This window comes from Rousettus aegyptiacus, unplaced genomic scaffold (assembly GCF_014176215.1).
Source record: "Rousettus aegyptiacus isolate mRouAeg1 unplaced genomic scaffold, mRouAeg1.p scaffold_m13_p_2, whole genome shotgun sequence".
Classification (NCBI taxonomy): Eukaryota; Metazoa; Chordata; class Mammalia; order Chiroptera; family Pteropodidae; genus Rousettus; species Rousettus aegyptiacus.
The window spans coordinates 153,981,425-153,999,847 of record NW_023416295.1 but is presented as its reverse complement, the minus strand read 5'-3'; the positions used below and the strand labels follow the sequence as shown (position 1 = coordinate 153,999,847).

Genomic DNA, 18,423 nt, shown 5'->3' with positions numbered 1-18,423 from the left:
CCTTGGCAAGGGCATCTTAGTTGTGTGAATTCTACTCTTAGGTAGGGTTGCTAAATCCTTGAATTACATACTGCTTTTCCTTTTATCCTCACTTTGTCTCTTAATTACAATGAAAAAAGTCTAAAATCATGATTTTATAACAATAAGTATTTAATGATATTTGTCACTAATATTTTGAAGAATTACTATACATTCAACTTTATGATAACTTTCACAATGATCACCAATTTCTAAATTTATCTTCTCAATCTTTCTGCCCTAGTTCTTAAATGTTTTATCCATCTTATGATTCTGAAATAAGTTATTTAGATTTCACCTGATAAAAATAATGTCTCTTGAAGCATAGTACATTAAGAAGTATTGAACTGTATCACCATGGCAGAGATTGAAATATTACATAACAATTATATTTTTTATTGATTCATCTTTCTCAATGACAACTAATCATTATATTTTAATAGTAATATTTGTCATAAATGATAAAAGCCCAAGTCTATGTAGGAGGAAACCAAAAGGAATTAAAAAATATTCCCTTATCCAAAAAATAAGGGCGGAAAAAGTAGACTTTTAAAACACAAGTTAAAGACACATGAGCAACAAAAGAAACAAAACTTTACAACGTGATTGTTTGATTTACGTATATTGTGAAAATACTATCAACATAAGTTCATGTAACATTCATCTTCTCATAAGTCATACAATGAAAAGAAAACAAAGAAGAAAAGAATAAAGAAATAAAAATTTCCTCATGATGAGTACTGATAGCATTTACTCTCTTAATGATTTTACTATATAATAGTTCCCCTTTATCTGCGTCTCCATATATCCTATAGCAGTGTTAGCTATAGTCATTATGTTGTACATTACACCCCCAAGTACTTATTTATCCTATACCTGAACTTTGCACCTTTTTGACCACCTTTCTCCAATTTCCTCCTCCCATCTTATTCCCCACCTTTGGCAACAAAAGTCTGATTTCTTTTTCTATGACTTTGTTTTATTTTGGTGGTTGTTTTCAGATTTACTTATGCGATCATAGTGTTGATGACTATGGCTGTATATTACAATTTGAAATCAGGAAGTATGATACGTCCTGCTTTGTTTTTCTTTCTCAGATTTCCTTGATTATTCAAGGTCTTTTTCGTGATTCCATATAAGTTTAGATATGTTATTTTTTTCCCTACGTCTCTAAAATATGCCATTGGACTCTTGATAGGGATTGCATTATTGATGGGTTTTAGTAGCATTAGCAACTTAACAATATTAGCCCTTCTAATACAGAAATTTGGGAAATCTTTCTATTGATTAGTGTCTTCAATTTCTCTCATTAGTATTTTCTGGTTTTCAACGTAGACATCTTTCACCTTCTCAGTTTTCCTAAGTATTTTATTGTTCTTGATACTATTTTTTATGTTTTTCAGAACTTTTGTTGTTAGCAAATAGAAATGCTACTGATTTTGTATGTTAATTCTGTTTCCTGCAATGTTACTCAATTTATTCATTAGATCTTACAATTTTTGGTGGTGTCATTAAGATTTTCTATCTATCAAATCAAGTCCACTCCAAATAGAGACACTTCTCCCTTTTAATTCTCATTCTTTTTATTTATTTTTCTTACCTGATTGTTCTAGCTAGGAATTTCAATACTATATTAAACAGAAGTTGCAAGTGTGGACATTTTTGCCTTGATCTTGACGTTAGATGAATAGCTTTCATCCTTGTACCTTTGAGTATGTTAGCTGTGGACTTGATATATATGACCGTTATGTTGAGATGAGTAGTTCTTTATGCCTAATTTGTTGAGTTCTTATCGTGGCAAATGTTACATTTTATCAAATGTTTTTCTACACTTATTAATATAATCATAACGATTGATTTTCTTTCGTTCTATTAATGTGAAGTATCACATTGATTAATTTGTATGTGTTGAACAATCCTGGCATCCCAAGTAGAAATCCCACTCGATTATTGTGCTGCTGAATTGGGTTCGGTAGCATTTAATTTGAAGTTTCCATCTACATTTATCAGATATATTGGCTGTTTTCTTTCCTAGTCATGACGTTTTCTGGTGTTGTTTCAAGGTAATGCCAGCCTCAAAAAATCAGTTTGGCTGTGTTTATCTCTCTTTAGTTTTTTGGAGGAGTTTGAGAAGGGTTGGTGTTAATTCTTCTTCAAATGTTTGGTAACATTTTCCAGTGAAGCCATATGGTGCAGGGTTTTTCTTCATTGGGAGGTTTTCATTACTGATTCAATTTTCTTACTAGTAATTAATCTGTTCATATTTCCTATTTCTTCATGATTAAGTCTTTAAGTTGTACGTTCCTAAAATATTTTCATTTCTTTTAAGTCGTCCAGTTTGTTGACATATACTTGTTCATAGTAGCCTCTAATGATCCTTTGAACTTCTTTGATTTCAGTTGTTGTCTTTTTCATTCATAATTGTGTTGATTTGGGTCCTATTTCCTTTTTTTTAGTCGAGCTGAGGGTTTGTGAATTTTTTTTTATTTTTTCCAAAGAACCAACTTTTAGTTTGGTTAATCTTTTCTATTGTTTTTCAGTTCTCTATTTCTCTATTTATTTATGCTCTAATGTTTATTATTTCCTAACTTCTGCTAACTTTGGGCTCAGTTTGTTTTTCTTTTTCTAGTTTCTTAAAGCATAGAGGTAGGTCATTTATTTGGGATCTTTCTTGTTTCTTAATGTAGCTACTATTAACTGACTCTAACTAGCTAAAGAAAATATTTAAGAGTCTTCTAAAGATAAAACACTTATTCTAGATGGAAACTTGGATATACAGAAAGAAAATAAGATTTGCAGAAAATAAATTTTGTAGCTATATCTGTCTGGTTATTGAGTGGATAAAATGTTAGTGATAAAGTTTCAAATTTTATAATAAATGTATTAGAATTTAAGGGAGCAAATATGACATAAGTAGTAAATAAAAAAAGATGGTAGGCCTTTTCACTATTGATGAGAGTGTAAAAATACTAATCGATTAGGCTTTAATGAGTAAAGAATGTATGCTGTAAAATGCAGGCCACTAACAAAGAATATTTAAAGCATATTGAATTAATAAGTTTTTATAGAAGAAAGTAAACAAAAATATTTATTGTGAAAGATAAGAAATGAAATAAAAGGTAGAGTCCCAAAAATAGTAGTGTTCATCTCAATTAAATGAAAGCTATATAATAATTAATTATAATATATTTACACAAATAAATAAGGAATATAGACAATAATTATATTCATAATTTAATAGTCATATTAAATATAAACAGAACAATTTTATATTTAAATTTCAAAATCGTTTATATTTAATATAACTGCTCCCATAGTGAGACACTTTTTTAACATTAGCATAAAGACAGATAAAGGCGAAACGATGAAAAAAATAATTCATGCAAAATAAGCCAATAGTAAACTGCTATAGTTAATGTACTGACCCAATTTAAAGCGAGAATTTTTGCTGAAAGTGATGAAGCATATTTCATTAAAACAGATTAAGTTGTCAAGCCATTAGTGATATTTTTTTAATCAGTATGTACCTGAATTTCAAGTTCTCTATATGTAAAAAAGTGAAGAAGTGAACACTCATAGTGGAAATTTGAACAATTGTCTCTCACTGCTTACAAAAGAAACAGATATATCAGAAATTCTATAGAAAGTTGTAAACCAGACAACCAATCACACACACACACACACAGACAATAATAGTATAGAATACCCCAAAATATAATAATATAGAATATATTTAAGTTCACATGAAAATATTAAAAAATATACTATATGCTATATACTCATATTTCAAGGCTATTAGTATAAAATATATGAAACTGTGATGTCGCTGTGGTAGTCATTGGGCATTCTATAACTGGGCACTTGAAATGTGGCCATTAAAATTCAAATTTAATTAATTAAAAATAAATAAAATTTTAGGATAGGTTTCTCAGTCTACTAGACTCATTTAAAATAGTGATGTAGTGTACGACCATGCTATCCTGAACAAGACTGATCACGTTTCATCGTGGAAGGCAAGCTTGGTCAGACCTGGTCAGTACTTAGATGGGAGACTAACTAGTAAAACTAGGTGCTCTAGACATAAAAAATAAAAAATAAAAAAATAAAGGATTGTAAGCTGACAAGGTCCTTGCAATCTGTGAGGTCAACCAACAGGTGCCTTGTCTAAAAATAAATAAATAAATAGATAGATAGATAGATAGATAGATAGATAGATAGATAGATAAGAATAAGAGATGTGAAGCATTTCCAGCCTCACAAAAATTCTCTAATCTCCGTTCACCAGAAATAAAATGTAATAACCCAAAATTTAATGATCTTTGTCTGGATTGAATTTAGTAAATAAATTTCTAAATAACGGATAGGGCCAAAGAAGTGATTACAATGAATGATCACTGTTTTTAAATGAATTAAAAGGAAAATATAATAGCAAAAATCTATCTTGTGAGATATTGATTGTCTTACTGCGCATGTTACAAAAAAAGAAAAAATCCAAACATGCATCTCAAGAAAATGGAATAGATAAAATTATGTGAAATTAAATCCAAATGAAGACAAAAAACAAAAATAATACAAAATCGAGGTAACAAACAAAATTACAAGAGAATCAAAATGTCAAAGTTATTCTCATTGAAGATGCCTCGTAAAATTGATAAATGTTGAAAGAAAATTGAGAGGATACAAATCGTTTATATCTAGAATAAACATGGAAATATCATTATTGCTTTTACAGACACGAAGATGATAATGAAACAATATTATAAATACATTTTAATATCTACGTGAAACAAAAAATTATAAAAATGCAGAGCAACAAATAAAAACTTTAGTAAACCTAGTATGTATTAGAGAAATTGAGTCACTTTTATGAATTTTCTTACAAAAAATTCCTTAGGCTTAGATGATGTCAGTAGTGAAAAATAACACTAAAAAAAAAGTAAATAATGCGCTTACACAAAGGCTTCTGGGTAATAGAAAAAGAGAAATGCTTCCTGATATAGACCTGATATTAAAAATTGTCAAATACATAACATAAATAAAAATTTATTCCAATCTTTGTGAACATAAAAGAAAAAGAACTTAATCTAAGTGTGATATATATGCACTGATGTTTAATAAAAAGGAGCATACCAAATGTTTATTGTGGTTTCATTCTAGAAATGCAAGATTGGTTTAACATTTCAAAGAAATAAAGATATCTTATTTCATAAGCATTATACAGAAAAACATGTATCATGGCAATTGATACAAAAATAATAAAAATGTAACAGTAAGTTATTATAAAATCTATTAGAATAATAAGAATAGTACAGAATTGACTTTAATAGGAGAAAAGTATGATGAAAAAAAGTTTAAACAAGCCTCATGCATAAGGATGAAGTATTTAAATATTTTGTTCTAAACATAAAAGAATGCTCATAGAAACTTTACTATTACTTCTATTCAGCATTGGAAATAAAACCCCAGCCTGTGAAAATAAGTTAAAAAGAAAATAACTGCATTAGGGAAAAAGAAATAAAAGTGTGATTGTTTGCAGATAAAATAGCTTTTTATTTAAAACATTCAAAAGAATATATATTTGAAATGATAGAATTAATACAAAAGCTCAGTGAAGTCATTGAAGATCAACATGTAAACCTCAATTGTATTGATGTTTATAGCAAAAAAAAAATTACTAAAGAAAAATTAAAAATAAGAATGCCAGTTACCAAAAGGGCTTCTGTCAGGAGTGGCACGCATAGGGCAACTTTTCATGGGGAATCCACATCAAGGATGTCAGTTACAAAATCATGACTCTAAAATATTCATATAAGCCTTTAATGTAGAAAAATCAAGATAGAGTAGAAAAATAAAGAAAACTTAATATTAAGAAGGATAAAATATATTGATTGGAAGGATCGATATTGTAAAATGACATATCTTTACAAATAAAAATTTACATGTAGTTTCAAGTATAAACCCAAGTGTTTTTTAACAGCTTTATCGAGATGTAATAAACACAGCATAAAATTCATCCTTCTCAAGTGTATACATCAGTAATTTTTAATATATTCACAGTTTGCAACCAACACTGCTATCAAAATTTAGAAAGGTTTCAGCTCCCCAAAGAAACAGTGTGCCAATTAACAATCATTTCCTATGCCCACCTCCCTTCGGCCCTTGGCAATTGCCAATCTACTTTCTGCTTCTATGGGATTGCCTATTTTTGATGTTTCATGTAAATAGACTCACATAACATGAGATTTTTTAGAAAGCTTGAATGCCACAAATATAATGTTGAACCAAAAAAGCCAGACACTAAAAGTGATGATATCTGTACTTTTGGATGTGTATATTGTTTTCCAATACTTCTTATGGAAAAATGTTTCATTGTTAGAGCAAATGATATATTTATTTAAGACTTAAGCAATCATGACATTTTAAGAAAAATAAAGTTACCTAACAGATTCCAATTCAAGAGTTTTAATTCTAAAGTTTACGCTTGCAGTGATATGATTTTGGAGATCCACGGTGAATTAATGTGAGACCAGGTGAGGATAGTGTGGCACAGTTATATTTACCAGTTGAAGTTTCTCTTATTCTATAATGAGAAAAATTCATAATTCTTTTCTTATGTAGTATGGGAACAAGTTATAAAACAATAGCATTTTCATGTAATTGTAATAGAAGAATATTTTCAAAATGGGTGATGATATTTTTCCATATAATATTAGTAAGAGCTGGTTATTAGGGAAGCTGGGTAGTCATTCTTTAATATTTATATCAATGTTTCATTAACTTTAAACATCATTCTTTATGTTTATAATTCAACATAAACAAATACATTCATAATACACTTCTGAAATTTTATTTCTTATATTTTTCTTCTTCTGTAGAACATAAAAACAACTTACTTTGGTGTAAAGTTTGAACCACTTATCGACATCCATGGCTGATCACTGCTTTTACGAAAGACTCCAATCCATGATGGAAGTAATATGGAACTCAGAAACTTCTACCCCAAAATAAAGAATTTTTATTTAAATAATTATTATAAAAGTTTATATTATTTTCATAAAATAAAGTAATGTATTTTTCATGGGGTCTTTAATCTACAGGACATAATGAGAGTATTGGATCCTAATTTAAATATAAAGTTGAATACTGCTTTCATGTTGTCAAAAATGTTCAGCAATATCGTATTTAGATTTAGAATTAATTCTTACATATTTATGCTTAGTAGTTTTATTCTTTTTACGTTAATATGGAAACAGTTACCCAGATGACAAAACTAAAAGAGCAAGGCTTCAAACAAGTTTTCAAATACTTTTTAAAAATAAATTTGTTTGTGTGGCATCATAAACATGGCTGAGTGAGAGACATCCCTAGATCTCTCCCCTTGAAACAATAAGTTGAACATCTAAAACTCAACAAAAAATAAGCAAACTCCACACCAGTCCCTCTAAACCTGTGATCTGTGCATAAGAGCTACCACAGGTCAGAACCCTGGGTGTCGGGCAGTGGACTGGGAGAAACAAAAAAGCTGCCTCTCACAGCTGCTGGAGTTCCCTGTAAAAGGAGAGGGAGGGAAGAAGGAACAGGGAATTCCCTGAACAGCCCTACCTGGAAGTGCAGTGAGCACCACGCACCTGCGGCAGGGCCCAGTCATCAGGGCAGGAAGATGAGAGGCAGGACAGCAAGGAAACAGCAGTTGATTTTTACCAGCCATGGTTACAAAACTGAGGCTGAGCTGCAGTGCCTAATCCCTAACCCAGATGGCCTCTCCCCCCATACTTTCCAAGACAGAATACCTCAGAACCCCAGGGGAATATGAGGAAACGCTACCAAAATTGTCGCTAACACTAACAGAAACTGAGACTAAGAGTATGGAGCATGATTAAAGATATACCAGAGGAAAAAAAGGCATTATTGAGGATATATATATATATATATATATATATATATATATAATATATATGTGTGTGTGTGTGTATACATATGTATATACATATTTATATAGCAGAGATCCAAGAGGCTTAGGCACCACCTACTGGAAACCAAAAGAAAAACATCATCTTTGCAACAAGCTAGAGAGACCATTATACAGAAAATCTTCTTTCTGGGGGGGTGGGGAGGGGGAGTAGAATACACTTCAATTAATGCCTAGGCAGAGAAATAGCCCATTAAACACTATGAACAAGCAAGGTGACAAGGCATCTCAGAAAGTTTGGGAAAAATCTCCAGAAAATATGCTTACAGACATACCAATATGCAACTTCAATGACAGAGAATTCAGAATGGTACTTCTAAAAAAAACTCAATGGATCCAAAATGAATCATACCAACAATTTCAGGAATTGAAAGAACAACTAGATGAACAGAATCAGTTCTTTAGCAAGGAGATTGAAACCCTCAAAAAAAAACCTGAATAGACCTTCTGGAGATAAAGAACGCATTGTAAGAGTTGAAAAATGAAATAACAAACTTGGGAAACAGAGTCAACCAAATGAAGGAATTGATCAGTGATACCGAAGACATAAATCTAGAAATAAATCAGAAGAAAGAACAGAGAAATTGAAGAATGAAAAATAATGAAAGAGAAAGACAAGAACGAGCTGATACCATCAGGAGAGGAAACATAAAAATAATGGGCATTCTTGAAGGTGAGGGAAAGGAGCAGGGATTGCAAAGCATTTTCAGACAAATAATCGACGAAATTTTCCAAGTCTTAAGGAATGAGCTAGAGCAAGGAATTCAAAAAGTCAACAGAACACCCAATTATCTCAACCCCAAAAGTCCTTCACCAAGACACATTGTATGAAAATTATCAAAAAACAAACACAAAGACAGAATTCTCAGGGCAGCCAGGAAAAAGACGAAGGTAACTTATAAAGGGAAACCCTTGAGAGTATTATCAGACTGATTAGCACAAACCTGACAAGCCAGAAGGGAGTGGAATCAAATATTCAAACTATTAAATGAAAGGCACTACCGGCCAAGAATAATGTATCCAGCTAAGCTCTCCTTTAGATATGAAGTAGACATAAAACTTTTCCAGACATACTAAAACTGAGGGAATTCTCCACTATGAGGCCTGCACTACAGGAAATACTGAAAGGGGTCAGATCACCTAAAACAAAATGGTAATAAAAAAAAATACATAATTAGGAGTAAGGTGACTAGCAGTCCGATAGAAGCAGAGGAGTGCAAACTTTACTAAGAACAGGGCATTATAAGCTTAAAAAATAAGAAGAATTTGCTATAGCAACACAGTAATGAATGTTCAGCATACAAAGGGACAAATTGAGACAGCAATAACTATAAAGGGGAGGATTCAAAGATCCAGATTCACAAAGGGGAATGGAGATAAGGCACATGCAGAAAAAAAGGGATATAGATAGATAGATGATAGATAGATAGATAGATAGATAGATAAGATATAGATAGATATAGGTATAGATATAGATATAGATGGTATAGATATAGATATAGATATAGATATAGATAGAGATAGATATAGACATAGATATAGATATAGATATAGATATAGATATAGATATAGATATAGATATAGATATAGATATAGATATAAATCAATCCTTTACATATTCTTATGGTAACCCCACATCATGACTCAGAACTGAAGTATATAACATAAAACAAGAAGGACCAGATGAAAGACCTACAAAACCCAACCAGAATAAACAGAAACACAAGGACAAGGAAGCAATGGAAACACTGAGCTACCAGAAAGCAAAAGATAAATGGCTATAAGAAAACCTCATATTTTAGTAATCACCCTAAATGTACATGAACAGAACTCATCAATAAAAAGGCATAGAGTTGTGAAATGTAAAACCCAACCATACTCTACCTCCAGGAGACACATCTCAGCTCCAAAGACAAATATAGACTCAAGGTGAAAGGGTGAAAAATGATATTTCAAGCAAATGGCATTCAGAAAAAAGCAGGAGTACCGATACTAATATCAGACAAAATAGACTTTGAAATAACAAAGGTAAAGAAATATACTGAGAGACACTTCATAATGATAAAGGGAATCACACACCAAGAAGACATAACAATTATTAATATCTATTCTCCCAATCAGGGAGCCCCAAAATATTTAAAGCAATTACTGACAAGTAAAGAGGGAAGCAGACCAAAATGCTTTCATAGTAGGGGACCTAAATACCCCACCATTGGATAAGGACAGATCGTACACACAGAAAATCAATAAGGAAATAACATCCATAAATGGCACATTAGACCATCTGGACATAATTGACATTTGCAGAGCCTTCCATCTCAGAACAACTGCTTATACATTCTTCTCCAGTACACATGGAACATTCTCAAAGATTGACCACGTCCTAGCACACAGAAATAACCTCAACAAATATGAGTGTTGAATTCATACCAACCATATTCTCTAATCATATTGCTTTAAACTAGATGTCAAGTGTAAAAAGAAATCAGGAAGAACCACAAATACATGGAGATTAAACACATACTACTGAAGAATAACTGGGTCAGAGAAGAAATAAAAAGAGAGATAAAGAAATACATAGAAACAAATGACAATGAAAGGCCTACCTCCAAAAACAAGAACAAGTCCAAATAAACAACTTAACGCTTCATCTTAAAGAACTAGAAAAGGAAGAACAAATTAGACCCAAAAAATTAAATTGAAAACCAAAACCAATAGAAAAAATAAATACAGCAAAGTGCTGGTTCTTTGAGAAGGTTAATAAAATTGACAAACTCCTGGCCAGACTCACTAAAGAAAAAAGAGAAAGGACACAAATAAAGAAAATCAGGGGTGAAAGAGGGGAAATTATGGCTGACATCGCAGAAATACAAAGGATCATACAACAATACTATGAAAAACTATATAACGCAAAATTTAGTAATCTAAAAGAAATGGACCAGTAATTAGAAAGATACAACCTTCCTAGACTAAATCAAGAAGAACAGGAAAATCTAAATAGACCGATCGGCAGTATGGAAATTGAAACAATTATCAAAAACCTACCAAAAAGTTAAAGTTCAGGACCAGATGGCTTCACCAGTGTATTCTACTAAACGTTCGAAGAGGATTTAGTACCTATTCTCCTCAAACTCCTCCAAAAAAAATCAAAGAGGAGGTAATACTTCCCAACTCATTTTATGAGACCAATATTACCCTGATACCAAATCCTGGTAAAGATAACACAAAAAAAAGAAAACTAAAGACCAATATCTCTCATGAACACAGATGCAAAAATCCTAAATAAGATACTAGTTACCTGAATACAGCAACATATTAAAAAGATTATACACCATGATCAAGTGGGCTTCATCACAGGCACACAGGGATGGTTCAACATACGCAAATCGATTGATGTGATTCACCACATAAACAAATTAAAAAGTAAAAATTATATGATCATATCAATAGATGCCAAAAAAGCCTTTGGCAAGATACAACATCCATTTATCATCAAAACACTTAACAAAATCAGCGTAGAAGGAAAGTACCAGTGTAGAAGGAAAGTACCAGTGTAGAAGGAAAGTACCTTAACATAAGAAGGCCATATATGACAAGTCCTCAGCTAACATTATACCTAATGTTGAAAATCTAAAAACCTTCCCTCTAAGATCAGGAATAAGACAAAGCTGTCCAATATTGCCACTGTTATTCAGCATAACATTGGAGGTTCTAGTGAGTACAATCAGGCAAGAGAAAGATATAAAAGGCATCCAAATAGGAAACAAAGAAGTCGAGCTTTCACTATTTGCAGATGACATGATTCTCTATATAGAAAACCCTAAAGAATCCACAAGAACACAACTAGAAACAATAAGCAAATACAGTAAAGTTTTTGGATGCAAAATCAATGTTCAAAAATCCATAGCATTCCTATACCGTAATAACGAAGTGTCAGGATGGAAGTGGAAAAAATAATTCTTTTGCAATTACAACAAAAAGAATAAAATACCTAGAAATAAATCTAATGAAACTTGTGAATGACCTATATGATGAAAACTATAGACCCTGTTAAAAGAAATCAAAGAAGATACAAAGAAATGGAAAGATATTTCATGTTCTTGGACTGGAAGAATCAGCATAGTTAAAATGACCATATTACCTAAAGCATCATGCAGATTTAATGCAATCCCCATCAAAAGCCTATCAACATTTTTTAAAGAAATGGAACAAAAATCATCAGAATTGTATGGAAGCACAGAAGACCTCGAATTGCCAAAGCTGTCCTGTGAATAAGAATGAGGCTGGAGACATCGCTCTACCTGACTTCAAATTATACTACAAAGCAACAGTAATAATAATGGATGGTACTGGCAGCAAAACAGACACATGGATCTGTGGAACAGAATCGAGAGTCCAGAAGTAAACTCATATTTATACAGGCAAATAATTTTCAACAAAAAAGCCAAAAACAGTGGAGAAGGGTAAGCATCTTCAATAAATGGTGCTGGGAAAAGTGGAAAGCTACCTGCAAAAGAATGAAATGACTGGTGTCTATCGCCACACATCAAAATTAACTCAAAATGGATTAAGGACTTGAATATAAAACCTGAAACAATAAAATGCATAGAAGAAAACATAGGAACGATACTCAAGGACCTTGGACTTAAAGAGGATTTTGTGAATTTGACCTCAAAGGCAAGGGAAGTAAAAGCTAAAATAAATGAACGGGACTGCATCAAACTAAGAAGCTCTGCTCAACAAAGAAACCGTCAACTAGGTAGAGACAGCCATTCGAATGGGAAAATATATTTGCAAGCAATGCCTCTGATAAGGGTCTACTATCCAAAATATACAAAGGACTTGTACAACTCAACAACAATAACAAAAACAAATGATCCAATCAAAAAATGGGCAGAGTACCTGAACAGACACCTCTCCCAGATGACATACAAATGGCCAACAACTATATGAAAAGATGCTCAACATTGTTAGCTATTAGGGAAATGCAAATCAAAACCACAATGAGATACCATCTTACACCAGTTAGAATAGCTACTATAATCAACAGGGCAGGTTGGAGAGGATGCAGAAAAAAAGGAACCCTCATACACTGCTGGTGGGACTGCAAATTGGTATAGCCACTATGGAAAACACTATGGAATTTCCTCAAAAAATTAAGAATTGATCTACTATATGATCCAGTAATCCCTCTACTGGGTATTTACCCCAAAGACTTGAAAACCCATATCTGAAAAGATATTTGCACACAGATGTTCATAGCAGCATTATTCACAGTGGCCAGGACATGGAAGCAACCAAAGTGTCCTACAGTAGATAATTGGCTAAAGAAGCTGTGGTACCATGGAATATTACTCAGCCATAAGAAAAGATGAAATACTGTCATTTGCAACGACATGGATGAACCTCAAGATAATCATGCTGTATGAAATAACCCAGACAGGAAAAGTTGAAAATCACATAATATCACTTATGTGTGGGATATAAACCCAAAAGCAATAAATGAACAGGACAAACAAACAGAGACTTATGGACATAGACAATAGACTAGTGGTTACCAGAGTGTAGGTGGTACAGGAGGATAGATGATGAGAAAAAATTTTTTGAATCATTTATTCAATTTAATTAATTAATTAATTAATTAATTTGTTGTAGAGACATTGGTTAATAGATTTATATGTTTCAAGTGTACAATTCAATAATACATCATCCGTACATTGTATAGCATGTTCACCACCCAAAGTCAAATATTCATCTGTCACCATATATTTGTTCTCCTTTATCCTTACCTACCTCCTTCCTGCCCCCCCCCCCGACTCCCTCTGGTAATCATAAATGGTTGTCTGTGTCTCTGAGCTTTTGTTTGTCCTATTTGTTTATTGCTTTTGGTTTTATGTCTACATATGAGTGAAACTTTATGGATCTCAACCATTATGGTCTTACATTTCATTTAGCATGATTACTCAAGATATGAATTTTACCTCAAAGGCAAGGGAAGTAAATGCAAAAATAAATGAATGGGACTATATCAAACTGAAAAGCTTCTGCGTAGCCAAAAAAAGAGACTACCATCAACAAAACAAAGAGGCAACCAACTGAATGGGAGAAGATGTTTGCAAACAATGCCTCTGATAAGGAGCTGATATCCAAAAAATATAAAGAACTCATAGAACTCAACAACAAAAAAGTAATACACTTAAAAAAAGGCGAAAAGGACCCAAACAGACACTTCTCCCAAGAAGACATATCAACAGCCAATACACATGAAAAGATTCTCCATATCACTAGCTATTAAGAAAATGCAAATCAAAGCCACAATGAGATACCATCTCACACCTGTTAGAATGACAGTTATCAACAAGACAAATAATAACAAGTATTGGAGAGGTTGTGGGGAAAAACAAATCCTAATACATTGCTGGTGGGAATGCATATTGCTATGGCCACTATGGCCAACACTGTGCTGGTTCCTCAAATATTTAAGAGTAGTCTTTGATATGACCCAGCAATCCCTCTTCTGGGTATCTACCCCTAAAATTTAAAACCATTTAAACATAAAGATATAGACACCCTGATTTTCATTGCAGCATTATTCATGGTGGCTAAGACATGGAAACAACTAGCGTACTTCAATAGATGATTGGATAAAGAAGATGTGTGTGTGTGTGTGCGTGTGCGCGTGCGCGCGCGTGCACGCGCACACGTGCACATATATTTACATGTACAGATATACATACATATATATACATATATATACATATATATAATGAAATATTACTCAGCCATAAGTTACCTAATGCTTATTTAACATATTTAACACTGTGACTAAATCAACGCACAATGTAGTTTTCTACTATGTTTCTCCAAGATCAGGTTTTAAAAAACATTAAGGAATTGTAATTAAGGAAACAAATAACATGGAAGCCAAAACCTTGGTTTTCTGAGCTCTGCACCACTATTTAACCAGACAAGCCCCAAATTGATTGTTTCTGTGTTGGTAGAGAATCCAATGGCCCAGTCAAGGCCTCAGAGACTCATTTCTCTGCTACTCCTTGCTAAGTACAACTATAAATTCTGGAACTAATGAAAGATGCAGTAAAAGGAGAACTCTGAAAGGTAGAAAGAGAAAAGGGAAATAATTTGGTATCCTCAGATTAGGGAACAACAGAATGACAGGGTTTCTTATATCCCCACTTAATGGAAGAAAGTAACCTAGGCCTGCTGCTTCCCAATACTCAGCCTAACAAAGATGTGGCTCAGGGAAGCCATTTCACTTCTGCTTTAGAGAGAGAATCCTGCCCAGTAACACCAGGCAAGCCTGCAAACAGTGTGAGCCAGAGAAAGTGCTTTTCCTTCCTGGTGTCCAGGAGACACCAGGGTAGGGGGCTTGGAGGTAAGATCAGCAAAGGGGATCCTAAGACTAAAATTTTTGGACTCAAGAAGGCTCTTTATCCCTAAGAACACGAGATTCACATCCCTAATGAAAGATATCAAATAAAATCGATATTAAAGTGTTACATTTACATAGCTCCACAGTGAGAGTTAACAAACTGCAGGTAAACTCAATGACACAGATACATTTCAACAATATTATATGGGAGTAAAAAGAGACAGTGAAAGAAATGTGTACTGTTTGATTTTATTTATACGAGGTTCAAAAACAAGCAGAGAGAGTCTCTAATAGTAAAAGTTAGGACAATGGTTAAGTGATAAGGGAGGAGAAGCGATGAGGGAATACATAGGAGCAGAGCTACCGAGAACTGCAAACTCTATTTTGTAACCTAATTTGTAATCATATGGTCCATTCTCTTTGTAATCAATCTGCTCGATCGTGATAGGTTTAGTTTTCTTGATCTATTAAATAGCTAAGTTTATCTTAGAAAAAACATTCATAGAAGCACAGTTTTCTATGAAAAGCAAGAACAAGAAATTATCAAATGTGCATAGCAGTATAAAAATATAATACAATATTATAAAGTCAAACAATGGAATGTTATAGATTTTAAAATAAATAACTACAAATATATACAAAATTACAAATAAATTCTAAAATTATAAAATATTGACTAAAATAAATCTTTAATGAAATGTGTGAAATGTATTTTATCTTACCATTTCTTCCTTATTATCTATATAAAGCAGGCTAGCATTCTTGGAAGCACAGGCCGTCAGACTCTCATTCCATGTTTTACATTCTGTACTAATGTAATAGCAATTGTTGGAATATGTAAACCACTCCTTTGGACAACAATCACTATGATATCCTGAAGAGAGATCATGAATTATTACCCCAAAATAATTTTATTTTAAAAAATAAAAATTAACTCATGTACTTGCATAATTATAAACATATTTTTGCATAACATATCCATGCACCCTCTCAGGCTTATACAAATGAAACAAAACATATTCTTACACACACTCACAAAGATGAGTCAGCCTTTCATCCCCCGATTTATGTGTCCTTCTAAAGTAAACACACAAACAAAAATATCCACTCTGCACATCTTCTGAACACCAATGAATGAACCTATTTTTTAAGAATTGTAAAATCACTTATCTCTTATCAAGTATAGCAGTAGAAAATGTGAGCCAAGCAGCAACAATAGGTATAGTGATTTAAAATAAGTATTTTCTTATATTGTGGTATAAGAAAGAACACTCTCATAATCATTATTTATAAATATTTATTGTTCATTTTCTAATTCATGTTGCTCTCTAAAAATCCAATATCATTTTTACCTAGCCTAAGATAGAGACAAACTATAAATTGTGTTAATATCAGAACTTTGAAAATCATTATGTACCTTTCTGGGTCCTTGTTGTCAGGAATGAATCACTCTTCCATATTACAGTAGCTACAAAAATTAAAGTAACTCTTTAAAAATTTAATTAACATAAATAAATCATAATAATTCTTGTTTCTTATTTGAAGTTTGTTCTATTGTCTAGGGTTATAATTATCTGTAACAAAATTGATTTTACCAAGGAAAAATTAATAAAGTAATAAAAAGCTAGGGGAAATATATTTTTAAAACCTAAAGACCCAAAATTTACCATCTCTTACAACATTTGTTTTAAGCATTCTCAAAATGAATTTTCATTTCTTAATAAGATCCTTTAATCTCTTAAAGCATGTTTTTGAGTTATGAAATTAGAATATATAAATGTATATATATATTCTCTACGATCATTCTGAAGTAAGCATTTGACAAATTCAGAAGAACTATTTCCACATTTGGTCTAAATGCATACATTAGAATGATGATCATTAAATTAAAAAGACCTCTTACGATCTTTCAAAAATTTACTTACAGATAATAACAGCTATCAAGACAAGGCAGATGACCACGAGGACTCCAGCAATGAGCTTCTCTGGAGGTGATGGTAAAGCTGCAGGGAGAGAAATGGGAACACTGAGAAGGGACAGATGGAGGCAAATGCTTACACAGTTTACACATGGAGAACCCACATGCACAAGGAATCGTATACATAAGCTTGGACCCCAAAATTGTATCTACCATTGTAATCTTCCTCTCAGAATACACCACTGTATTTTCAGGATATATGATACTCCATGAGTTGTTGGTCTAAGACTGCACCTTACACCATACAATGATACCTGAATAAAATTAGTCCTGAGATATCATGTTACAATACTGTATTCCAACTTCAAGTTCTGATCCTCACAAATAAAAAATGTGAGTTTATCTCCTATTCTTTCCTCACATCTCTGCAACCTACCTACATATCCTGGAACAATTATACTGTGTGTCTATTAAACGTTTTTACCTTTGCAGTGGTATTTCTTGTCATTCCCTTGAAGATCCTGAGAAGCATCTTGGAGATTTAATTCTGCGTAGGTTATCTCCTGCTCACTTACTGAGATGGAGCTTTTTGTGCCCTTAGGTTTTAGTTGCTGTCTCTTTGAATATTTGGCCACATTCAGTTCTGCATAGGTTACTCCCTGGTTACTCATCTCTGCAACTGCCTGGTGTCTGGGACTATGCTGTGAGGTAAATATACTTAAGAATAAATGGTATGTGCATTGACAAGATCCCTAGTAGAGTAAAACTGGGTGGAGTAAAGGGTGAGTATTGAGCTCAATTCCCAGTTGAAAAAACTAACGGTCATGTTCTAAATACCTTAGAGCTTTAAGCAATTGTCTCACGATTAAATACATTTTTTTAAAGATATTCTACATTTGTAGATATATTATTTATTGGAGCATAAAAAGAGATAGTAAGAAATATAGAAGTTTATAATAATGACATTCTCATTAAAGTCAGATTCCACAGAAATATTTAACACCATTTAATACAGAATGCCTGTATTAAAAAATTAAAATGTTTCATTAGAAAAAGGAGACCCAATATAATTTTTAAATCCAAAAGTAGTTAAAGTCTGACAGCTCTAAAGATGGGGACTAGTAGTAT

The 18,423-nt window shown here is 32.4% G+C and overlaps 1 protein-coding gene across 1 annotated transcript; it reads right to left on the bottom strand.

The window, feature by feature from the left end:
* Positions 1–6,199: 6,199 nt before the first annotated feature.
* On the bottom strand, positions 6,200–18,208 carry LOC107516556 (NKG2-A/NKG2-B type II integral membrane protein). Its single transcript, XM_016156395.2, has 6 exons — positions 17,780–18,208; positions 17,303–17,380; positions 16,795–16,845; positions 16,100–16,251; positions 6,912–7,012; positions 6,200–6,598 (listed from the first exon to the last, which is right to left on the bottom strand). Exons 1-6 carry the CDS (start codon positions 17,964–17,966, stop codon positions 6,487–6,489), a joined length of 681 nt encoding a protein of 226 aa, XP_016011881.2. The 5' UTR covers positions 17,967–18,208; the 3' UTR covers positions 6,200–6,486.
* Positions 18,209–18,423: the final 215 nt, after the last annotated feature.

What these genes read in the sequence shown, in the direction of transcription:
- LOC107516556 (XM_016156395.2), bottom strand. Translation starts at nt 17,966, where the DNA reads ATGAGTAACCAGGGAGTAACCTATGCAGAACTGAATGTGGCCAAATAT. An exon ending in CTTGATAGCTGTTATTATCT is followed by an intron (nt 16,846 to 17,302) that starts GTAAGTAAATTT and finishes TAATTTTTGTAG; the next exon opens with CTACTGTAATATGGAAGAGT. An exon ending in GGTTCAAACTTTACACCAAA is followed by an intron (nt 6,599 to 6,911) that starts GTAAGTTGTTTT and finishes TTCTCATTATAG; the next exon opens with AATAAGAGAAACTTCAACTG.